Source organism: Mya arenaria, chromosome 5 (assembly GCF_026914265.1).
Source record: "Mya arenaria isolate MELC-2E11 chromosome 5, ASM2691426v1".
Lineage (NCBI taxonomy): Eukaryota > Metazoa > Mollusca > Bivalvia > Myida > Myidae > Mya > Mya arenaria.
The window spans coordinates 34,059,237-34,085,403 of NC_069126.1; the positions used below are offsets into that span (position 1 = coordinate 34,059,237).

Below are 26,167 nucleotides of genomic sequence, written 5' to 3' on the forward strand. Positions count from 1 at the left end.
GAAAAACCACGATGTTCCTTGCGCAGTTTGCAGAACGCCAAAAACCAATGTTCTTATGATCCCCGCCAGACAAGATTGCTACGACGGATGGAATAGGGAATACCATGGCTACTTAATGGCAGAACGAGATAGTCACGCGTCAAACAAAGAGTTTATTTGTGTGGATGACGATCCGGAAGTCAACGTAGGTACACATGCGGATCTTGACGGAGCTTTGCTACATTTTCAAGAAACAGTGTGCGGAAGCCTACCATGCAAGCCATACATTGCAGGCAGAGAACTCACATGTGTTGTCTGCACCTTTGGTCCATAAAACATTCAGTTGTCTGTTTATGTTTATTTCTTATTATCAATCAATAAAATAATTCGTAAAGTGTTCAAATATCGTCAATCTCTTTTAAATTTAACATTGTTGTGTTTTTACTAATCATTAATTTGTTTACTTGAAAACCTGGCTTCGGTGATCAGCTATGCTACCCTTTATCATTTCTATTCCGTAATGTCATCAATGAAAGGCTTCTCAACGCAGAATGAAATATTATGAGTTATTATTCCGCTAAATTTATTAAGGCACACACCACGATAAGGAAACGGATGTGATAGTTTGCTAGATTGCCGCTTTACGCAGATTCTCAATAAACGTAGCGTTGGAAATAGAAAAAAATGGAAAAATGAATTTCTTATTTTTTCTCTTTAATACGTCTAGTAAGAATCTAACAAAATTGATTTTCCATTTTTTTTATTATTAAACTAACCTTAATTCACCAGTAACGTATTGTTTATATGCTTATAAAACTTATTTCAAATTGCATTTAATACATATAACAAATATGTACTATAAAAAGATGTGCGGTATATATTTTAATCACAATTTTATGTTGTTAGAACAAGAGAGATTGCTTTATAAATTGACACATCAGATTGAAATATTTTTCTTCCAAAGAAAGTTTAGTTTTTAAAAGGTGTACATTAACGGTATTCTATTAAAATAAAAGAAACAGTTTCAAACACTTCATGTTAACATTTAAATGCAGAAAGGAATGGCTTTAACTGTCATTTGACCTGAAATGCTTGAGACACATACCACTTAACAAAGCCTTCCGAACAGTAACGCATGCTTTAAATACAGTATAATTATCCTGTTTTACAATTATATGACATATGAAAAAATCTAACATAGATAACTTTTACATATATACTAAAACCATCTGAGTAAATTGCATGCATACATGGTTTTTATTAAAAAAATCAATGCGAATGTCGAAAATTACAATATATTTTTGTATGTGTAACAAATTCATCTATGTATTATAACTGTCTACATTTCAAGAATAAAATTGATGTTTGGACGTCTGTCATTTGATTATTATAATACAATTCATGTCTCTATGATTATGCTCAATCAATTGTGTTATAAATTAACCAAGTTCAATATGCTTTTCAAGTAACGAATGTTTTAATCTTTATAAACTGCAGTCAGTGCGTTCTTCACAACAATATAGTTAAACTATATTCTAGTATTTGTAAATAAGCTAGTACAACATAAGACATTTTTCTGGCTTACAATGATGTGCAATGCAAATCTTACATACCAATCAACCACAAATACAACGGATATTATGAAGGACTATGTGTATGCCATTTTCTAATCGACATGCGAACGACTACCCAACTAAAATCCTTTATGAGTTACCATGCACAATCTTGAAACATATGTTAACACATTTTAACATTGATAAATTTTAAGTCCGTGTTAACATCGTGCTACACACTGGATGCAGTTAATAACCTAGGTTACATTTCGATATGTGAAATATCTCTCTATTTCTGCTATCTCGTACTAAGATTGATGCAATCATAGCATTAACACGACGTTTCGCGTGTACACAATTGACCTTCAATATCTATTTTCACATGGAGTTGCAATGTTCCTTTCACTGGTGGTAATTGTGTCCAGTTGCCCATTTTATCCCGAGCGCATTGTCTCATCAGCTTGCCGTTTCACAGTGCCACTAAGCCCGTCGCATACCCTTTTCCGTGTCCGCTCTCATAGTAATTCAACGTTGCTTGTATAGCAAGAAGGCTCTGTCCGTGGATTCCATGAAGGGGTTTGCGCGTAGCAAAACCCTATTGAACACAGTCAAATAATCAGCATTTTATTACAGTGTATTTTCTGAATGTCTATGTCACAAACGACGATTTGTTTATATAGGCATAGGATTAATCATGCACAACATAATCGACGCACTTGAATGTAGCGTTTACCATGACTGGGAATGTTCCCGTTGTGTAATTATGCAAAAAAATAAATTCATTTCGCAACTTGTTGTAAGTTTCGCAATCATCTGTATTGTGGTTAAGTATTTAATGTTGTAATAAATAATTACAACATCGTATAGATGAAATGTCGATATCAAACCAATCTCATCTGAAATTCAAACAAACTTGTTCATTTCAACAAATGTTAACGACCGATCTATATGATTTCTAAATGAAATTATACCAATAACACGTATTCGTTATTTTTCCTATCTAGTTCAAAGTTAAATATAAATGATTGCCGATACTTTTTTTTAAAAAACAAACAAATTAAATATACCATTTCTTTTGTTTAGTGAGCATTCCTATGAGAACCGTAATTGCGGTTTCGTCTGTTTCCATCCCTTTGTACGCTTTCAAGTTTTTCAGCACATCAAAACCGTTAATAAACAAACAAGTGTTTGTGTAGAAAGAGGACACTAACCGTTGATTACAAGAAGGATTTTGCAAAAAAACTTCGATAATCACTTTTAAACGATTAGCATCTTACTGTGTCATTTAAAGAGTTCATGAAAAACAACGTTTTGTTTATTTCAAAACTGGCTCGATAGCCGGCTGTTATTCCCTAATAACATTTCCTTTCCATGTATTTCAAAGTAATCATTTTATGTCAATATTGTAAGTATGAAAAAGATATGAACACCATACACCACATACATACTGTTTCGGACAATACTGAGCCTTAGGGCCGAATTCAGAACAACCACTGTCACTCATTCTCAATGAGTTAATTCTCAGTAATCACATAGCTTAATAATTATTTCCGAGTGGAAGGTTTATCCGAAGTGTTTTGCGTGAGTGGGGCGTGCTCGGCTAGACCATTTGAACTGCTCCCGGTGATTGTTTGTGAATATGAGTTGACGGAGTGTGAATGGTAAATGTACATGATAAGTAGAAGAGATGGAGTATATTAGAGGTTTTAAAGAATTAGGAACATCCTCGATCCCAGACCATATTAAACAGACAGGGATGGTTCACTGAAGTACTTCAATAACGTGGACTTCTATTAAAGAATCTAATTTTGAAAAGGATGCCTCAATCGGTAATTCGTGCTGATCTTGAACACCCATTAAACTGGGCGGTTGCATTTTCTTCCTGGCCTCAATTATTTGAGTTTGAGGTTTTTGTCAGTAAATAAATATTTGAGGCGACATGTTCATTTCATAGCTTACAGCCAGACAGATGATTTAGTTTTGTAAATGGTAATCTCAGTCTTAGAATAATATTGACGTTTCCTTGTCGCAATTTTTATTAATGAGGCACAAAACTATAAGAATTGAGTGTTCCTTACGTGAATGTTGTCGGAGTGTGAGTGATAGTGGCTTTTCTGAATTCGGCACAAAATGTTTAAAGTAGTCTCCCCCCAAAAATCCTAGCCACTCTCTTAAGTTGTGCATATGAAAAGATTTTACGGCAATCATATTTACCAACGAGGTTTCTTTTTATAAACTGTGACTTATTATGTATTCACACATCTCTAATGTTCAGGAATGTAACAGCTTCAATTGTCTTCATTACGTCTTGGTAACAGTTAAATGAGATAAATAGAGTAAGAAACAATATTGATTCGCCCTGCAATTTAGTGAAAAAATGCAAACTGCATATATTACACAAATAACTATGTTAGCTTACTTAGAATGAACGATGTAGCGGGCTTTATTTATAAGTGTGTGTACTGTCACTTACATTGCTACATGTATACATGTACAAATAGCATAGTCTCAGAGAAAACAGAATCCTTTTTTACCCATATGCACGAAATACAGTGTTATATTGCATTCATTTTAATTGTATCAAGTGTTTAAGAAGTGACATTTTTGGCCGAAACGACCACCTGATTGCATCAAATATCTTTTGACGTATACTTTGCGTTGGTTTTCTGTATCTTAAAGTTAGAAATCCTAGACAACTTATTGACCAGTCTATAATATTAAACTTTTTTGTCAGAAATCGCTTAACATTATTTTCAGGCAGCCATACACTGCAGTCTGTAAATGTAGCAGTGCTCCGTTTACATCAGCTTGTGTCCTAAAACTTGCTTCTGGTTCATCATCCATACAAATACATTTTTTATTTGAGGGGTTGTAACATATGATAACCATGGTATTCTATATTAAAACCTTCGTAGCATTCTTGTTTGGCCGGGATCACAAGAACATTGGTTTGGTTTTGGGCGTCCTGCACACGGCACACGATATGTCGTGGTCTTTGAAATGGTCTCAGATTGTTCCGTGACATTCATACTTGGCATGGTTTTAAGTGACCTAAACAATGCTTGCACGTACACCATGGCGGTACAAATTGTATTGTAAGTATTGAATCTAGGGTTTTCACAAAAACTCAAAGTAGTTGAACAAAACTACAATTTAACTATAATAACACATAGATTTATAACTACTAACGAACTAGTTAACGCTGTCAAATAAATCGATGCATTATCAATATAAATTGAACTTATTATCAGTGTTTCTGGCCAGCTGGTCAACTAGAGTTGTATGAGAGGTAACGTTAGCAAACAGTTCGTTTTTGTCCCTCTGTAAGCTTTCGAGTTTGACCAGCACCCGTACTCAAACCGGTTGCTTGTATAGCAAGAAGGCTCTGTGATTTGATTCCATAATTTACTTTGCGCACAGCAAAACCCTATTACACACTATTAAACACACTAACATGTCCATCATTGTGTAGCACAGTCTTTCCTGTATGTGTTCGTTACCAATGCAGATTTATTTATATAGCAGTAGGCTTGAAGCATTTGAATGCCGTTATTAGCGATAACGATAGAATTGAAAGGTTCCTACAATAACTATAATAAACTTAACTGGTACGTGTTGGAAACGGAATAGTTTTAAATTTCAAACAAATGGTTCAAACATGTTTTTATTTTGTGTTTTAGTACCGTCTAAGACGAAATAAATCGCTTCTCGTACTTAGCTCAATTATATTCAAAGCACTCCAAAGCATGTGAAAATAATATAGGGTACTGGTTGGCGATATATTATTTGCCTTAAAGCGCTTACCTTAAATAAATGACATCAATTGTTATGGTGTATGCAGCAGAGTCTCAAACGTTATTTTTTTCTCAGTGCATAGTTTGAGGTCCATAAGGAAATATCAAAAAAACATATCGAAACCTTTGTGTACTTAGTTGTATTTTTTAATAACAATAAGCTGAGTACCTAAATGTGTGGACGTTTTAAGTTGTTTTTTAATGCGTTTTAAACGTTTTAAAGATAATTTTATCTAAAGATTTTCGTATATTCTTATTTAAGTAGGTCGGCAAAGTTGAGCCTCTTAATAAGACACTAGAAAAACATACATCGTATCACAACGTTTTCTTCATAACCAAACTTTCTGGAGTTATAATTATAATAACATTATTACATTAATCAAAATAAATGCGGTGTGTGTGTGAGCGCGCGCGCGCGCGCGTGCGTGCGTGCGTGCGTGCGTGCGTGCGTGCGTGTGTGTGTGTGTGAGAGAGAGAGAGCGAGAGAGAAAGAAAGAGAGAGACAGACAGAGAGACAGACATACAGAGAGTGCGAGTAAGTGCGTTTGTGAGTTTGTGTGTGCGTGCGTGCGAGAGAGAATGAATGAGCTGTTATGTTAGTGTGTGTGCGTCCGTGTGTATGTGCGTGCTTGTGTGCATGCGCACATACCTGCATGCTTTATGTGTGGGTGTGAAACAGTTCGCTGCCTTTCTCTACAAAGTACTAAGTATATCAAACATCGTCTATAGGTGTGCTTTTTGGTCCCACATCTTCTAAATCTTCAGTAGCTTATATGTGAGTGCCAAATTAACGTCCTCAGCTTGAGCTCTTTTATCATTTACATTTCATGAAAGAAAAACAACGAGGTCAGTAGTGAAACAACGCTGGTCACTTCAGTCAACTACGTAGTTAATGTAATTCAGTTATGTCTCTATCAAAATGGCCTACGTAAAGCGTCGTCCGGAGCGTATACACCAGATAAATTTGACACACTCAATACCAAAAATGTTTACGACTGTTTAAACCCTCTGGATGCTCTTTCGTCTCCTTAGATATGTCAGAGGTATCGATCTTATTTATTTTCTATTCTTATTCTTGTCAACATCCCCTTTTCATGCTTCGCATGAGCCACTTGGCGTTCTAATCCACTTCATCCTCTTCTGTCTGTAATTGTTTGACTCTATTCTCTGGCGAGTGGATCCCACTATATCATTCTTGGCGAAGTCCGCGTCATCTCCATTTATTCCGCCTGTTGCACCATTAAACACAGTAACATCCTTTCTCTGTTTGTCAGTGACAAATGCCCTGTTTCGAAGGAATTAAGTTGCTGTTAAGGCAAATTTGTTCCCCTATAGAAGATACAAATGGCATTAAACTTCAAATCGAAGACGATGTTTAAGGAATGTGTTTTATCTTCAAACTGTGCCTTAGCATCCAGGTGAGATTGTATGACCAGCTGAATAGTATTGAAGAGTGATGTTGTGCACGCAAACTGGTTTAACCCCCTAGTAAATTTACATTTTACTGACCGTTCCAACGCACGGTATTCTCTTGATAATCTTGATAAACGCACTTAGTTTGTTTTTAAATAGTGTATGTGCAGTGTGTTGTTTGTTGAGTTTTGTGCTGTTTTTCAGTGTTTCTTGTTTGTGATTTATTTTGGTATGTTTTGTTCCATATCTTTGTCAATTATTCTGTGCCATTAAACGGGGTTTATGTTTAAAGGTTTGGCTACTGAGCTTGTTTCTGTAGTTTTTCATATACATATTAAATGTCTCTGCTCTGAGAAAATATTCTAATTGTATTAACAAGTGCTGAAAAAGTGAACAACAAATGTTTGACATTTTATGCCACAATTACGGCATCAGACGTATATACTTGATAACTCATCTCGAATACATGATAATACTTTTAGTCAAACAAATATCTCAGTTTATTTTTAAGTGAATGAAATCCGCGTTAGCAAATGCTTAATCTATTTATTTTGTGTAAAATGGCTATATTCCTAAATCTCTAAAACAATTATAATACAGGAATAGACAACTTCAAACCAAAGGCAGCAATTGAATGGCTGTTACGATGTGACAAAAATAACACTCACTTAAAATGGCATTTCCTGTGTGCTGGCGTTGAAAGTCAGTTCCTTCGCACTTAAGTGTTTATTCTCTCTTCCTTCAGAGACAATTGAATTTGAGCCACAGTCAACGCGTTTGGCGTTGGGTTTTCAGAACAATGCGGTGCTCTGTATTTATCGCAGTTGTTGTAAAAACTGAAATCATGCACCCACCACCCCAAATAGGTCACCACACTAGGAAACCTTGTTAACTCGTTTAAACCACTTGCAAATATGGCCGAAAAATCGACATAAATCGTCACCAAAATTCTGGTACTCACCAAAGTGAAGAAGGCGCAGTACTATCTAGAAGGTGATGTAGGAGAAACATACACCTACCATCCCATATAGGTCACCACACTTTGAAAACTTTGGAAATATTTTGTTTATTGTAAAAAATATGCGCATGTCACCAACAAAGTCAATCGATGCTTGTTCCTCTCTTATGTTATGGCTCATTTGGGAGGATACAATGTTAGTAGACGATATCCACAGTCTCGAAATAGGGAAAACTAGGCTGGAGCCGTGGATGTGGAAAGATAATCTTGCAATGCTAGACGAATTAATAGAACGAGCTGTATCCTGTCACTTTTTTTTAAAACACACGTGAAATTAACTTTAAATAGTAGAAGTACAGAAATGATTGTGTGTTTTTTATAAGCCGACATCAACGGGATGATGCAGCGGCATGTTCACAAACACTCGTGTTTACTGGGTAGATTGAAACAAACTGACTCTTTTTTTAAAAAGGTTGTAAAACTGAAATGCGTTATTCAATATTGTGGAATCAAGCTTATAGTATATATAAAAGGTTATGTTTGTTATTGTGTATACTATCAGTAAAATTAATTAAAAACGGTCCGTTTTCGCGATCCCTAAACGTCTTTAATTAATTTTGCTCCGAATAGTTTCCATGATCAACATTTGGCTAATATCATAAATCATCAATGGCATCCAAGCGTTTGATAAATGAATATTATAGAGTGTTATAACAAATAGTAACGATAATTTGGAATTTCATTCAAAACCTTTCTGATGTCATAGCGGAAAACAACTTATCTGCATAATTGTATGAGTTATCAATATCAATACTATTTCATAACATTTAACCTGTAATTCATACGAATACGGCGGTATCTTTCAATTAAAGTTAATGTTAGTTATTGCTTTTTTTAAATATCAAGTAATATTAATACAAACAACTATAAAAAATGTATATGTAAAATATCGATGAACACTAAGTTCAAATTTGTTAGCTTGTTACCTGAATAAACTGATATGGCGTAAAACTCTAGTCGCACTGGATTAACGAACGATTTAATTCTTCCGACATCTTCCAACCAATAGATATCTGTTATGCTTAGTGGTGTGCATTATTACAATATACTGAATGTTGTCACGTGTTTAAGAAATTACACTGTTTTTGGCCAAGGCTTTATTTAACTTCATCAAAATCCTTTTTATGTGTGTGTCAGGGAAAATATTGTTTAAAACATTTATCTTAGACTGAGGGGCATTTTTGGTCTATAATTAGGAAGTTCTGAAACGTTGTGCTCTTACTGTGAAAATGTCAACCTTTGACAAAAACAGCTTTAACGGAAGTTGCAATGAAATAATGTTAAACTTATCAAATCCATTGTGAATATTTATGGTTTAAGAGTTAGAAATCTGTATAATAAATAAATAATACAGACTCAAAATATTCAAAACTCTTATAGGTCCGTTTACTGTTTGGCATAGTGGTCATAACATCAATTAATAGCATTGAGATTTGTTTCTGATCGATATAAAAGCATGTTTTTTTGTCTTTTGTCTATAAATTATCAACTGAGGCCGACACAGGAATTCAATAAGGCCACAGTAAATATACTCAAACTAAAGATACTGATGCTTTAAAATCGTTTGTAATATTTCCTCGAAATGTTTTAGTGATCATATAGTAAAGCAATATAGCATGAATAAGAGTTTTACAATGACTCATATGTACAAACTACACATGTTAGTTCTCTTCCTCCAATGTAAGGCAGACATGGCAGGGAGCCACACACTGCTTGCTGAAAATGTAGCAGTGCTCCGTTTACATCAGCTTGTGTCCCTATTCGTGCTTCTGGTTCACCATCCATGCAAATATATTCTTTATTAGATGGATGAGTATCCCGTTCCGCCATAAGATAACCATGGTATTCTTTATTCCAACCTTCGTAGCATTCTTGTCTGGCTGGAATCATAAGAACATTGGTTTTGGACGTCCTACACACGGCACACGGTATGTCGTTGTCTTTTAAATGGTCCCAGAATGTTCCATGAACTTGATACTCGGCACCATGCACGTCACCTTTGTAGCTTGGCGTCGTATCCGGACCCCACTGTGGATCCTTAGGTAGACATAGGTAGTTGGCACCGTTGCCATGCTTATCATGCGGTGCCCCACCAGCAAACCCGTTGTAGACGAGTTCAGCGTCAATATCGATTGGGCACTCTGTTCTTCCCCAGCGATTGTAGGTGTCTCCACCGGGATCCTTAAGTCCTTTTATACTGTTAACAGTGTCTGTGAGGTTTTGTATCATCAATTTGTCCTCTGAAATTGAAGGAAAATAAGTGTCTTTAGTACTTTAAGTATTTTAAAATCGAAACCGACACTTATCGCGTTATTCGTTTATATGTTTAACGTGTATCGTTTTAAATTGCGCAACACACTATCGGATGGTTAACTATTTAATAGTGTTGGTAATCATTACATATAATGTGAGAACAATGCTTATTGAAAAATACATAAAATCATGTGCGTATTGCGTTCGAAGTGTGTGACCTAAACAATATTGAACGTACACCATGGCTGTATAAAGTCTAAGTATTGTATTCAGACTTTTCATAAAATAATAAGTAGAAGAACAAAAGTAACTATAATAACACATGGTTTTATTACTGCAAACGAATCGTTAACGCTGTCAAATAAATCGATGCATTATCAATATAAAATTGAACTGACCATCAGTTTTTCTGACCAGCTGGTCAACGAGAGCTGTAAGAGATTTGAAGTTAGCAAGTAGTTCGTTTTTGTCCCTCTGTAAGCTTTCGAGTTTTTCCAGCACCCCAAACTCGTACTCAAACCGGTTGCTTGTATAGCAAGAAGGCTCTGTCCGTTTATTTAATGATTGACTTTGCGCACAGCAAAACCCTATTAAACACACTAAAATGATCATCATTGTGTAACAGTGTCTTTCCTGTATGTGTTCGTGGCCAACGCATATGTATTTATATAGCAGTAGGCTTAATTACGCACACTAGACGCATTTGAAGTCGTTATAAGCGATAACGATAGTACACTTGAAAGCTTCCTACAACAGCTATTAGAAACTTAACTCGTACGTGTAAGAAACGGAATGGTCGGTAAAACGCAACATTATTAGTCTTTATTCAGGGCAACGAAGGGTTTAAACATGTTTAAATTTGTTTGTTTTAGTATCGTTTATGACGACAGAAATCGCTTCTCAGTTATATCCATAGCACTCCAAAGCGTGTGAAAATGATAAAGGGTACTGGTTGGCGACAAATATTTGCCTTAAAGAGTCCACCTTAAATACATGACATCAATTGTTTTTATAATATATGCAATATAGTCTCAACCGTTTGTTTTTCTTAGTGCATAGTTTCAGGTAATTCATTCCAATGAGTATATAATAAAAAACATCTCGATACCTTTTTTGTTCTTAGTTGTTTTTCCAATTACAATAAGCTGTGTACCTAAATTTGTGGACGTTTTAAGTTGTTTTATAATGCGTTTTGAACGTTTTAAAGATATTTTTATCTTAATAATGTCGTTTATTCTAATTTTAGTAGGTGTGCAAGTTGAGACACTTAATAAGACACTAGAAAAACATACATCATACCACAACATTTTCTTCATAATTAAAATTTATGGAGTTCGTAATAATGTTATTATATTAATCATGATTAATGCGTGTGTGTATGGGAGATGTGTTTGGCAGTCTGCTTGGTGTTGATACTGACCAAACAGATTATGAACTCAATGTGCAAAATTCAAACAAAAGGTATTTCATACAAAGATGAGAGCATTCTTTTCCTTACTGAAAGTTTGACTTTTTTCCCCACCCCCTTTTAGGGAAAAAAGGTTATTGCAAAAGTATCGGTGTCAAGCAAAAGAAATAGTTATTGACCATACAAACAAAACATATCAAGGTGTTTTCATAAAACTTATATGTCTTGCTGATGAAAATCTTCAAATGAGAAGGCTCATCACAATTGTTTGAATAATTCTCATTCATTACCATCACTAGTTTGAATGAGTAGCGGAAATATTTGTCAAGAGCCAGTTAATATTATCACTTAAGTATTGTTTACATGTTTCCAGTGACACTCTGTTCGTAAGTAGCATTTATGGCTATTATAATAAACGAATGATAAACCTAGATTGAAAAAGAAGCAGCTGATCAACTTACCATTAACGCATATATTTACTGGTCACGTTATCACACTGCACTAACAAACGCACGTGGACTTCGGTTCCTTTTCTTGTATAAAATTGTTATTATCGTAGGCGGTCGTAATTCGTTTAAATCGTAAAATTGATTGACCCAGATATAAATAGGCATTTAATCGGGATTTTACAAGCATTTCGTCCCCGCAAGACGGGGATTTACCCGGGGTTGGCTGTACCGAAAGTCAAAGTCCCCGCCATTTGGGGGAAAATGCTGTGGTTACAATTGACTGGTGCATTATTCACTGGTAGAGTAATTTGCCCCATGCATGGCGCAGTTGGACAATCTTTTGAAAAGACTTATAATATATGTTATGTGTTTCCGTTCCGGACAGAAAAATCCGACCAGAGGGCATCTCTAATGCCAGGTAACAAGGTTTGCCGAGCTACGCAGCGTGCCCGAGGGTCTGATTTTTCTATCCGGAACGGAGACTGATGATTGATATTTTTTCTGTGAAAAAATAAATAGAAAAACGCGTTTTTGTTCATTTCACCAAAAAGCGCGTGCGATGATGTTTACTGACGTCATGACGCGCAGTATTTTTTTTTTCACTGCATACGTCAAGAAGTTCCTTCAGTATCAGGCCTGTTAAAGGTTATGTTGTTTTGTTTTGAAAATATATTTGCCAAGTTAAAGTTTATGGCACTCATGTATTGAAATCTCATAATTATGGTAACATTAAGTGTATAATAAGAGAAAAACAAGAAACGCCGCGACGAAACCAGGTTTTTAATGATTGACAGAAGAACTTCAGCTTGTCTGTTTTTCTATTTTTAGTAACAGTGACCTTGAACCTAGGGACCCCAAATGCAATCCATTGAAAGGTATCCATAAACTCTTCCTTTATACCAAGTTGTGTCAGGATATGTCAACCCTAACTTAAGTTATTCAGTTTCAACCATTTTTCTATTTTTAGTAACAGTGACCTTGACCTTGAATCCAGGGACCCCAAACGCTATCCCATGAAAGGTATCCATAACCTTTTCCTTTATACCTGGTTTGGTCAAGATATGTAGACCATGACTAAAATTATTCAGTTTCAACTGTTTTTCTATTTTTAGTAACAGTGACCTTGACCTTGAATCTATGCACCCCAAAACGCAATCCCATAAAAGTATCCATATACTCTCCATATAGACCAAGTTCAGTCAAGAAATGTCAACCCTAACTAAAGATATTCAGTTTGAACCATTTTTCTATTTTTAGTAACAGTGACCTTGACCCTTTGGACCCTAAATGCAATCCCATGAAAGGTATCTATTATCTCTTTCTATACACCAAGTTTAGTCAAGATATGTCATCCCGAACTAAAGTTATTTAGTTTCAACCGTTTTTATATTTTAAGTTACAATAACCTTGACCTTGAACCTATGAACCTCAATCGCAATCCCATGAAAGGTACCCATAAACTCTTGTTATAGACCAAGTTTGGTTAAGATATGTCAACCCTTACTAAAGTTATTCAGTTTCAACCGTTTATTATTTATTTTCAGTAAGAGTCACCTTGACCTTGAACCTAGGGACCCCAAACGCAATCCCATGAAAGGTCTCCATACACTCTTCCTATAGACCAAGCTTAGTCAAGATATGTCATCCCTAACTAAAGTTATTCAGTTTCAACCGTTTCTCTATTTTTAGTAACTGTGACCTTGACCTTGACCCTAGGGACCCCAAACGCAATCCCATGAAAGGTATACATAAACTCTTCCTATTGACCAAGTTTGGTCAAGATATATCAACCCTAACTAAAGTTATTCAGTTTCAACCGTTTTTTCTATTTTTAATAACAGTAACATTGACCTTGACCCTAGGGACCTTTTGTTCTGGATAGTTTTCAGTGCGCACAAATGAGTCATATTATTTGCAACAATGGTGATCTTTGTATGTTTTGGGTTCTGCCTGGGTTGTCTAGTTTGTTGTGCAGCGAGGGTGGTGGGTACAAAGCTCATCAAGGCACAGGTGGTACAGGCTGCCAATGAGGTACAAGCCTTTCGCTACATTATCCGAACACTGACCGCATGTCTCGTTAATTAAGCAAGCTCTTTTCGAGAATTTTTGGAACGGAACCGTAAACTACTGGTCAATTGTAAACATCCGCACGACCGAAATGATATGTGTCAATATTGACACTCCCCAGTTTTCATTCAAACACATTGGAATCCAGAATCAGAGGCACTTACTAAAACAATCAATTTATACTTTCATTTTATGGAACACTAGAAATTGCCTTTAATTGATAACAAGTACAGGCTTTTGCTCATTTATTTATTAGCCGACAAGTGATCGACAAATGGGACGTACGTTGCTATGCGGTTTTTAACAGTGCGAATTATAAGACACAAAGACCAAATAACCACAAAGAAATAAATAAATCACATAGTTAACCCTGTTTTCTTAAGGAACCCCTACCCTGGAATGTTGATTATCTTACTAGGGTGTATGTTAATTAAAACGCTTATTAATGAGATCAACTTATAACAAATGGACCTTTTGTGATTGATATGACAGATTATCCAAGTAATACGACTCCGGTAAAAAGCATCATTAGAATCATAATCCGGCTTAACATTTAGGAAACAAACGTGATTGCGATTTTGTGTTCAATCTACTTATATTCAGATATTTAAATTGAGAGATCAAAAGTTACAAAATCTTCAACACATATGATACCTTAAACACGCCAAATAGCAATAAGGTAAGCTTTTTTAAGTACAAGACTGTTAATATCTCAACAATCTCACACATATCAACAAACGAATATTTTGAAGAATCCATTCATACATTAATCAAATCTAGTAGGTTTTATCACTAATATGAAGCCTTTGCAATTCTGTTTGGGTGTTGTCCAACTCTCTTTGAACCTCTTCAGTCCAAAGTTTGTTTCCAAAGTTTTTACATACTCGTTCTAATCGAAAGCACTCCTTCTCCATCGCATATAATGTTTGAACATGCTTAACCTTATCGTTTCTTTCTTTATAGATCTCGCTCAAGCATTTAAAGCAACGGATGATATCAAATGAATGCTCTTTAGATTGAGTTATTTCCCCTTGATAACTCAATGCTTCTGTTAGAGTGCCTATGCAAGCTTTGAACTGTTTTCTTCGCTGTTGTAATCGTGCAAGATCTATCAATCGTTCCATATAGACAACACCTTTGAGTTCTGACATTCGCGAAATGCTAACAGATTCAGCGAAAGCTTTTTGAGCCTCTTTCAGTCTATTTTCCTTCGCATATACTTTGCCTTTTGTGTGATGGACCAACGACAAGCCGTCAAGCATTGGTATCTTTTCCTTATTAAGCATGTGAAAGGCATCGTCTAAGTGTCTGTGTGCATCTTCATAGTTCCCCATATTTATTAAACATTTTGCAACATTACTGAGAGAATCCGCAATGGATATTGTCTCAGTTTTGCACATGCGTTTCATGTCAAGCCCTTTCTTGTATAATTCGTAAGCTTTCGGGTGATTTCCCTTATTCTCGAACAGATCTCCAAAATTGTTTAGGCATTTCCCCACTGCGGAACTTACTTCACCGAATCGTCGTTTGCGTCGGTTTAGGCAAAAATTGTGGTATTTCTCTGCTAAGTCAAACTCGCCTGAAAAACAAATCAAATTAAAGAAAACAAATTTGTATACCGTACCGTGAAAGAAAATATAAGGAAATGATAGATTTACTTTATCAACTGTGCTATATTGGGTTTTCAACAAACCTAAAACAGTCCATGCTAGCGCCATGATGCTAAGATTTTCCAAAGTAATGAGCTCGTATTCATCTCTACCAAGCTGGTAAATACTAAGCGACTTCTGAGAAAACCTAAATATTGATAAAAGAAGAAGTTAGTTATTGTTTATACGCAATTTATTAATCAGGCACAAAATTTTCAGAAAAAAACTTTGATATAAATTGGCTGGAAACAGTAAACTTTAAAATTATATTCAGTGCGATTTTATTTAACAAACAAGCCATTCTGAATCGAATTTCGATTATAGAAACAAACAAGCTGTCGTTCAACTCTTAAACATTTACTGAAGCATATTCAATGAGCTTCCATTTGACTGACAAAAAACGATTATTGATTGTGGGTTGAATACAAAAGCTATTATGTAACTTCAAAATCTCTGCAGACGTATTGTGACAATTCATGGCATTGAAATTAAATTAGAATTCATGATTAGGACCGTATAGTTATTAATCTCTTACTCCACAGCTCGAGAACAAAATCCTTGTTTGTAGGCGTTCCATCCCAATTTCTTGTACACAACGGCCATTTGATGTCTGTCTTCATTCCTTTTGAGTATATCTAACGCTTTTAAGTAGTTTTTCTCTCCAGCTTTGAATTGTCCCTAAAACATATTGAATCACGAGCTTGCACTCTGGAACACAACTTAATTACTCGAAATATAACCTGTAGCTTTGTAATGACGATAATTATATTTCATTATAAATACTGCTTATTTCTGCGAGTCTGAGTGCTATACATTTTGTATGATTTCCAACGCAAAATACACCTTTAGCGATAATTACACATTAAACAATGATATTAGAAAATAACCATTAAATACATGATATAAAGATATGACTTTAAACGTGTACAAACTTTCGTAAGAGTTTCGATACTTCCGACGGCAATGTACACGGAGGCTTTATCGTTGTTTTTTCCGTATCTTTCTGCTAGTTCCAGACAGCCTCCATAAAATGCATCGCTCTGGTCTGTGAAAAATACCTCTATATATGTAATATTTGTTTGCCTACCAATAAGTTAGCTTTATATATTCAGATGTGAAACATGTATGTAGGTCGAGGTAAACACAACGTTTCATATTTCAAAGGACAAATCAAAGGTTGACTCCTCATTTAGGAAACACATAGTTATCTGTTAAAGTAGAATGTCTCTATCTAAACTTGTTATTATTTCAAAACATAATATCAATTTTCTTGTCATTACCTGCCATATACTTCTCGATGAGCTCCGTACAAGATGAAGCTATTTCTATAAAAAAATGATAATTGTCTTGTTTAGTATCGTGAACCTCAAGCAACAGCTTTCGAAGGTTTGGTTGTTCCACTGAAAATTCTGCTAAAGCTTTCGTGTATTCTGATGTGCCCATCTTATCAGCAATGTCTTTCATAACTCCACAGAATAAGCGACTGTATCTTGATTTGACCTCTTTAAAAAAGCAACCATGAAATGAATGAAACATAAAGCACTATACATTACATATTTAAAACAATCATATTTACTCATTATGAAGTAGGTACACCATTATTAATTACTAATGAACAGATAGCATTATATTACTGAATAACAACATTTAAAATTGAAAAGTATATCAACTTAATGACCTGCCAAATTCTTGATCACAAAGTTAGCTCTTATGACCTCTCGTAGTATTCCTTGTATGTTGAACCTATGGGAATCCGACTCATGGCGCAGCATATGTCGCTCGCGTATCGGCTTTATTGCAAACTGTTTGGCCATGGCCTCTGAGCCGACATCTTGAATAACATATTTACATTATAATGTAATAGATATTCTAAGCTCTAATTAAAAGGTCAATTAAAAAGTACGTTATGTATCTACCCTGATAATAGCGTCATAACAAGGAAAGGATAAACACAATTATATCATGAACTTAACACATATATAACTACTACAGAGTCCTTGTTAGTAGCTTGGTTTCTGGGCTTGTCCAGTAGTTGTCAATATAGTAATAAAAGATGATTGTATGTTATGGTTACAAAAATTATATTATCACATATTTAAATAGTCAAAATATCGTTAGCCCATATACCCAGAAGAAATGTCACGTGGCGCGATGTAAACGATCCCGGGATGAAGTCTAAAGTCACCAGATTCTCTCTGTGTACTTCATTCAGCCGTAGAATGAAACATCGGTATAAAACATCTGAAACACAATCCATGATTCTTTAGTTTGATGTCAAAATTTTTGCATACAGTAATGTTAAAAGGTCATTCTAGAAGTATCAACTTAACAGACATAAGTATCAACTTACCAAATCTAGCATTGAATTTAAATAATATATAAATCGCTCCAGTGATTATGCATACGCATTACAAAACCAGTCTTAAACATTGATAACGATATGTAACGAGGCCTTAGATATATACAATGTTTTCATACAGGCTTCATCTTACCAACTCTCGGGTACACATGACTATTGCTGATGGTTTGTAGACGGCATTCAAGCAACAATTCCACCATTTCAGCTGGTGTTATATGCCCTCCATCTGCCTCTAGTTCAGATGCAATCATAAGTATTAGAAGTGGTAACCCCTCACTCAATTCCACTATAGCATCATCGTATGAATCCAAATCAACATCCGGTGCAGCTACTAATAATAGAGATTTTGATTCCACTGGTGTTAAGGGAAGCATTTCTTGTGTGAAATAAATGTTACTGTGTTTTGGAAATATAACCTTTGTTGTAGATGTTATGACTATTTTGGCTTCACATTGATCTATCAGTGCGGTGCATAGCTGCATAAATGCCGTGTTGAAATTACCTTCTATAATATCTTCAGCATTGTCAAACACTATGATAACTTCACTTGGAATTTCATGTACTATTTCAAGAATATGTACTATCCAAGCATTATTGTTGCAATCAATTGCACTTTCGTCCGGTCTCTCATCAAAAGACGAGCAGACTGATATGTACAAAGAACTTTCATTTTGTACGGCTGCTAAATCTAACCAATGAGCCACATCTCGTTTAAACTCCATGAAACGTTTTAAGTAGCTTGATTTCCCTACCGCTTTAAGTCCGTATATTCCAAATACTTTGTTATTAGACCAAGCATTGTTTAATTCTGTAATATACTTTGTCCTTCCAACAAAACGTGTATTCTCACTATAATGCATATCCATTTTTTAAGAAGCCTTCGCTTATACATTTAAAGCTTGTCGTATGAATTCAATAAGTCGAATAATCCAACGTTTTACCCAAATGCGGAACATATTTCTTTGTTTACAATTTAACCACAAGTTTGAAAATGCATTCATGTAGCTTTCAAGAGTGTCGTAATGAATGGGATATTTCCCATACAAGCGGAAATATTACACTCAGAACACTTGTGAATACATAACACACAAAAGACTATATATACAAACGCAGAGATTTATTTGTGTAGGAAGTTAATAAAACTGACATGGCCACAATATTACGAAAATACTTAAGATTTTACCCAACTAAGTACATTTTTAAGATCTAGAGTTTAATGGAAATTGAAAGGTTGTTTTTGTTCCTTTTAAATTCTGATTTATATTTAAATGTAAATCTATATTTTATTACAAAGATTAATGTGTGATATTCAAATAAAGTCATCTGTCACGCATAAAACAATTTGAGTAGAACTCAATACTTTTTAGCAATTACCCATATACTGTTAGAATATCGGCCAAATCTTTTTAAAAACTTTATCTAAATTTAGTAAACCATCAGGTCACATTCCTTAATTGGTAAATTGATCCAATTAGGAGTTACCTGTTCCGAGTGACTGACCATACATGATATAGCTACGTATTAAACTGATGAAAATAGTGGTTTCTTATGTAGGACTCATGATGCTTAAGGGATGTAATGCAAAAGGTTGCGTGTTCGAATCTGTTGAGGGTTAAATTTTCCATGTTACCTTTTTATCTTTTCTACGCATCTTATGCTTTCAGTTAAGTTCGTTACATTTTTTGTTTCAAAACATGTATTCTATCTTTTTGATTCCCATTGCTGATACGTACATAATGGCTTTAGTTTAAACGTTATATATTTTACAACGATTGTGAAGAAAGCTATGATACTAAGTCACTCTCGTTGGCACGATGTTGCGCGAGAGTGTGATCTTGTGGTGTGGTGGAAACCGGAGAAAACCCACTTGTCCGGCTTGATGACCACTAACCAAACTCACATGCGCCTAGGCTTGGATTCGAACCCGGGCCGGCTTGGTGAAAAGCGAGAGCGCTAACCACTGCGCTAAGCGGACAACCAAACAATGGCTTTAAAAGGGAAATTATATTTCAAATATATCTACGATCGAAAAGTTGTTGACCCTTGGAAGGTAGGTAGGTAAACGTGTCAGATTTTCAATTTTATCATAGTAGCGAATCACTGTCCCGGTGTGTTTTATATAAAACTATTGTATACTGATGTTTGTGTGATTTTAATCGCCGATCATAATAATTCTTTGTTTTTGCTGCACGCCTATCCGCCGTGTTGTCTGCAATTTAATGAGAAACTATTATAAGTTCTTCTCCAGCTTTACCAGAAGATACCCAGACGGAGATTCATCCGTAATGTGTTGGCATTTTAACCCTAGAACCTAATCTTAAACGGCGACATTACATAAGTTGGTACGGCGAAAATCCCATTGCCTCGTGTAAACTGCCGTGTATGCGTGAACAAGGTTTGAAACAGCTGCTTTAGAGTTCGCCTTTTTCTCAAATCGGAAGTGTTCCATGCATTTTCAGAAGCGTTTGATTAAAGCGTTCACATGGCCATTCCATTTTGGATGGTATGGAGTGGTCCTAGTACTTTTTACTCCTGCAATGCGACACAATCGAGTGATGACGTTGGCGAGAATGTTTTGGTCACTATGACTTTTATTTCTGGAAAACCGTAGTGGACGAAATCAAATCAAATTATAACCGTGCTGTAGTGTAAGCCATTTGTTTTATGTGGGTATAGCCTGTGCGTAACGTGTGAAAGGGTCGGTTATGACAGTACATTTTCGCAACCGCTCTTTGACATTTCCACAGACAGGTAGTTTATACACACCAATTTTATAGGCGCAAAGGAGTTGATGTTGAATAATCCAGTGACAGTAGTGGCAGAAGTATTGCGCCGTACGCACTGATCACACTGTCGAATCCAATTGGCAATGTCAGAGACTATACCTGGCCAAAAGAAACGTTCCTTGTGTAAAGAAACGGTTCTGTCCCGACTCTGGTGGCCGAGATCACCATGAATTGCCCTAAAACGTATTATGTAAGAACAACCTAATCGACACCTTTTCCTCAAATTGTTGACTAATGATGTAAGAACAACTTAGTCGACACCTTCTGCTCAAATTGTTGACTAATGATGTAAGAACAACTTAGTCGACACCTTTTCCTCAAATTGTTGCCTAATGATGTAAGAACAACCTAGTCGACACCTTTTCCTCAAATTGTTGACTAATGATGTAAGAACAACCTAGTCGACACCTTTTCCTCAAATTGTTGCCTAATGATGTTAGAACAACCTAGTCGACACCTTTTCCTCAAATTGTTGACTAATGATGTAAGAACAACCTAGTCGACACCTTCTGCTCAAATTGTTGACTAATGATGTAAGAACAACCTAATCGACACCTTTTCCTCAAATTGTTGACTAATGATGTAAGAACAACCTAGTCGACACCTTCTCCTCAAATTGTTGACTAATGATGTAAGAACAACTTAGTCGACACCTTCTGCTCAAATTGTTGACTAATGATGTAAGAACAACCTAATCGACACCTTCTGCTCAAATTGTTGACTAATGATGTAAGAACAACTTAGTCGACACCTTCTCCTCAAATTGTTGACTAATGATGTAAGAACAACCTAATCGACACCTTCTGCTCAAATTGTTGACTAATGATGTAAGAACAACCTAATCGACACCTTCTCCTCAAATTGTTGACTAATGATGTAAGAACAACCTAGTCGACACCTTCTGTTCGAATTGTCGATTAAATATAAAACGCCATCTCTAAGGATTAATTTGTCTAAATGTTTAATTACTTGCGTCCCTCGGGTTCTTATCCTTTCATAACTACGGCGGTGTGTGGTACTGAAGTAAGCATATTTCGAAATTTGGAAAGCACACCGTGCGCTTTCTGACCCTAACTATAGTCATAAATATTCAGTACTGCTGCCACCTGCAGTTTCGTGTCGCCAACAGAAAACGAACTAGCAGGTTCCAACGAATTTTGACATTGATCAGCTTTAACAACACCTGTGTCGACTTTAGCAACTGGACAGGCATGCTTATCTACTTGTTTCTCTTGTGCAGTAGGGGTTTGTCGTGATAGGCTGACAACAAATTCGAAACTGGCCAAAGCAGCAAAGACTGTACCTACGTAAGCGGATGTTGTTTGTGTGTTCCTCGAATTGAACTCCATACAAGTAAGCATTGCATTTTACAGTAATGGCTTATTCTAAAGCGGGGGACTCCAGTTTAATTGAAGGATAGTGATCTTCCTGGGGACGTCAACTTCGTGATGTATAGGCAACTACCCGATTATGGCTGTCAAGCTCTTGGTAGAGCACAGCTCTGAGACCACTAGAAGATGCATCAGTGTGCCAGCAAAATGGCTTTGAGTAGTCAACATAAGTAAGGGCGGGCGCCGAAGAAAGCTTATTAATGATCATATCGAAGGTGCGCTGCTGTTCCTCGCCCCAGACAAACGGTACGGATATCTTCTTCTTGGTCTTCGATGACTTGAAATCCGATAAACCAACCAAGAGGTCATTCATATCAACATTCTGGATACACTTTCGGTTATAGCCAGCAAAACCGAAGAAACTTTTAATCTCTTTCACATTCTAGGAAATCAACAATTTCTTGATTGCCTCCGTCTTTGCGGGATGAGTCTTTATGCCAGAGTTCAACAAAACATATGCAAGGTAAGTAACCTCATCCAGCAAAAATTTGAAGGTTTTAACTTTAGATTATGTCTTTTTAACTTAAAAAAAACTGATCTAGATATTTTAAGATGTTCACGATAACGTTTATGATTTTCCGCATAGAACCCGAGAGAATCAAATTTGGATGCCTTCTTTTCCTCATTTGACTCATAAATCTCATACTGCCAGTCACCACTCATTAAGTCGAGTTTACTAATGAACATTGCGCTCGCAAGGAGATGGAGAGTGTAATCAAAACGTGGTAGGGAATGAGAATCCTTTTGCTTGCGGGTGTTGAGATTTCTGTAGTCAATACAAAAGCGTATCGACACATCCTTTTTTCTGTCTAAAACGACGTTTGAGCTAAAAGGGCTATGTCAATAATCTCCTGAAGGTAATACATCGTAAATAAAGTAATGGGAAACTCGTCTGTATGATTATTTTAAAGGACCTGGGTTATCAAGAACAATCTTCTGTTTGACGAGGTCAGTATTCCCTATATCTAAAAAAAGGGAAAAAACTCAATACCATCGACTCCTTGCTAGAAATATTTGCAAAAGAGTTCTCTAATTTCTTTTAGATGTCGTCAATGTTTGCGTTTGATCCTTATTGCAGCATAGTTATTTTGGCATTACCTTTCAACGATTCCCTCATTGCTTGATCTATTACCCGTTTAAAGTATAATGACTTCAAAAAAGATGCTTCATTTTTCTGAACAGGTTCAGTAGCCGAGAATGTGTTAGGATCATACTGCAGTAATCCCACATGTCTGATTATCTTCTTTCAGTCTTTCATTAAGAATTTCTAGCTTTTCCATATTTTGTCATTCTGTTTTATCTTTCTATCCTTAATTTTATTTTATGTTGTTTTTTTCCTAGCGATTTCTCATTCACGTTCAATTTATATACCCTCAATCACATCAAAATATCAAGTCATTTTCTCCTCTTCCACAACCAAGGACTTTTCCTGTCCTTTCGAACTTTCTAGCAAGTTTACTTCCCTTTCTGTTTCAAAATCCTATTTGCAACATTCTTATTGCTAAATCCCTTTCTTTAAAGTCCCTGTTCAAGTATCTGGATGAGTCCATATTTAACTTGAAACTTTGACTATCATTTCCTGTTTTCTTCTCAATTCTAGGACTCTTAACTCAGGTCATATTAGGGAATCTTTGGAGTAAGAGTGCTATCACGCAACCTTCAAGGTAGCGACCCTCTATCATGTTTCAAACTTTAGTTCACCATAACATCACAATATATAATATATCACATATCACAACTTACACTAATACGCACACCAATTTCAATCTTTTGCCTTATATTAATTTCTTTGAAACAGTCTAGTACCCTATTTTGTTGTGATCAAACTAGCTAACGGATCCTACCATTATGTCTTCCCTTTGTTACACGAGAGTTACTAATTCAAACTGATCTATATCCATTAATAATATTATTTATTTCCCTGCTGTTTACAATCTCCACTAATTAAACCATTCAGAAACCCGCTTAACACAAGTAGGGAAGTTAATACAAAAAAGACGTATACAAATTGCGAAAATTACTTACTAATTATTTAGTCAACCATGGTTGGTTCATGCCCTGTTTGTACATTTAAATTCAAATCATGTTGTACGTAATTAAATTGATGCATAAGTATATCCTCGGTCCTCATGTATTATGTTCGGGATGTTACAATTTTATACAGAGTACAAGATAACTACCGTTAAGCAGTCATTTGGATAATTGATCGAAGACCGAGCCGAAATGTTTTAATTTCCGTTTAATAAGTCGACCTAAATGAGGTGAATCTCAAATAAAGCAATTATAACCACGTTGCTCAGCCGAAAGTAACAATGAAACAATAGCATCAATAATTTTGACGTGTTCGTTACTATGAAACGACGCCATACTGTTCTTGTGATTTACCCTGATGAGCATAACAGTAAAGTTATCAAACGAGCTCAGTATTCACGAAATGTATTAAGTCTGGTGTACCTTAGGGGTTCATGCTAGGATGCAACCAATTTCGATTAAAGTGAAGCATCGTCCGCCATACATGTCAATCAAATATGTTATTATTTCAAAGGTAATGTCACTGATATTGAATTATATAGAAATTAAACGTACGTTACAAATAAACTTGAACAGCGTATCGGTGAGGTGCAAAACAAACAATATGACAGTGCATCCACTAAAAATCAAATGCATGATGTAAGGATCAATTTCAAATCAATGTAATGTAAATGATTTTTATCTATATGTTAACGACGTCCTTATCGATAATGTACCTTCAGAGAAATGCTTGGAAATGTTATTGTTTTCATCCTTGTATGGAATTTGCAAGTTATTGTTTTTGCAAGATATATATTGAAAGATAGCCTCATTAAAAGACTCAACTTCTTTTTTATTGATCAAATGATAACACTGTTTTATAAGTCATATAGTCTCAACACACCCTTCCAAAAACTAGCAACTCCGTTTGCACTGACGAGACGAGTTTATTTGTGGCAAAACAGATACAAGTGGATGACAGTTATCACAATATTCAAACACAAGAGTGTTCTATAACTATTAAAGTTCATACATGTATATAATGCCATACAATCAATCTTACGTGTTGTCATACATGATGTTATATTATAAAAACGTGTACATAATTATACATATATCACCCCCAAACTGAGCATGTCACAATCCTAACGAAAAACATATGTTTCTGAATATGAATCAGTAACGCATGCTAAAAGATAAGATCGAATATCATTATATGGGATACTGTAGCCGACAGTGTCGGTCCAGGAAAAACCTCGCTTATCTTTTTTTTTAAATGTGTAAGGAAACCATGTAAAAACATGAGACAACTAGTATATATCAACATGCTCTACTTAACAAATATAAAATATCAACAATAAAACATTCTACATACATGTTAAGGTCACACAAATTTAATAAAATGTTGCCCCTAGAGCAGTTTCGAATGAATTGACCACCGCTCACTATAATCCCCTAAACCACGTCACTTTCCCGCGCTTTACAACGAAACCTACACAACTGACCAAACCAATTGTAGCCAGGCTATTTTGAGACAATAACTGTAATTCTTTCAATGTTTGACTATTGCTGCAGTGTATAGGGAAAACACATGTAAAAAACTCTATCCTGCGAAAATTATTCGTTTTAAGCCTACTAGAATTTTATCACATGAAAAGTTTGGATGGCTTAAACATGAAAACCGTTGCAAGTATCAAACAGCTATGTTGGTATATTACCATTACTTAATCTTGCAACGAATTACATAAGAGACATCATTACGATATCTTATGATATCGTATGATATAACTTATGAATTACGATAGTCTTTTTGACAAGATATCGATCATTTATCTTTAGACATTCCATACAAACACAAATTAGCTTTTAGCAAATTTAGATGTTTAAATCATAAATTGTTGATTGAAACTGGTAGGCATAATAATATCCCAAGAGAACAACGCGTTTGTCGGTTTTGTCTAGATAATATTAATATATTTTTGTTTGAGACTGCGAATACCATGCTTTCTTTATATGTTGTAAATATAACGATATACGA

The 26,167-nt window shown here is 35.4% G+C and overlaps 2 protein-coding genes across 3 annotated transcripts; both read right to left on the bottom strand.

Moving 5' to 3' along the window:
* Positions 1-9,284: 9,284 nt before the first annotated feature.
* Positions 9,285-10,734, bottom strand: LOC128235224 (uncharacterized). Its single transcript, XM_052950003.1, has 2 exons — positions 10,409-10,734; positions 9,285-9,997 (listed from the first exon to the last, which is right to left on the bottom strand). Exons 1-2 carry the CDS (start codon positions 10,623-10,625, stop codon positions 9,387-9,389), a joined length of 828 nt encoding a protein of 275 aa, XP_052805963.1. The 5' UTR covers positions 10,626-10,734; the 3' UTR covers positions 9,285-9,386.
* A 3,432-nt stretch (positions 10,735-14,166) lies between these two features.
* Positions 14,167-18,948, bottom strand: LOC128233371 (uncharacterized). Of its 2 annotated transcripts, none has more exons than XM_052947019.1 (8): positions 18,076-18,948; positions 17,711-17,824; positions 17,262-17,414; positions 16,864-16,908; positions 16,516-16,628; positions 16,119-16,261; positions 15,628-15,731; positions 14,167-15,513 (listed from the first exon to the last, which is right to left on the bottom strand). In XM_052947019.1, exons 1-8 carry the CDS (start codon positions 18,806-18,808, stop codon positions 14,711-14,713), a joined length of 2,208 nt encoding a protein of 735 aa, XP_052802979.1. In that variant the 5' UTR covers positions 18,809-18,948; the 3' UTR covers positions 14,167-14,710. The 2 variants fall into 2 exon arrangements, with proteins under 2 accessions (XP_052802979.1, XP_052802978.1); XM_052947018.1 differs by having other exon boundaries at positions 16,864-17,085.
* Between the last annotated feature and the right edge of the window lie 7,219 nt (positions 18,949-26,167).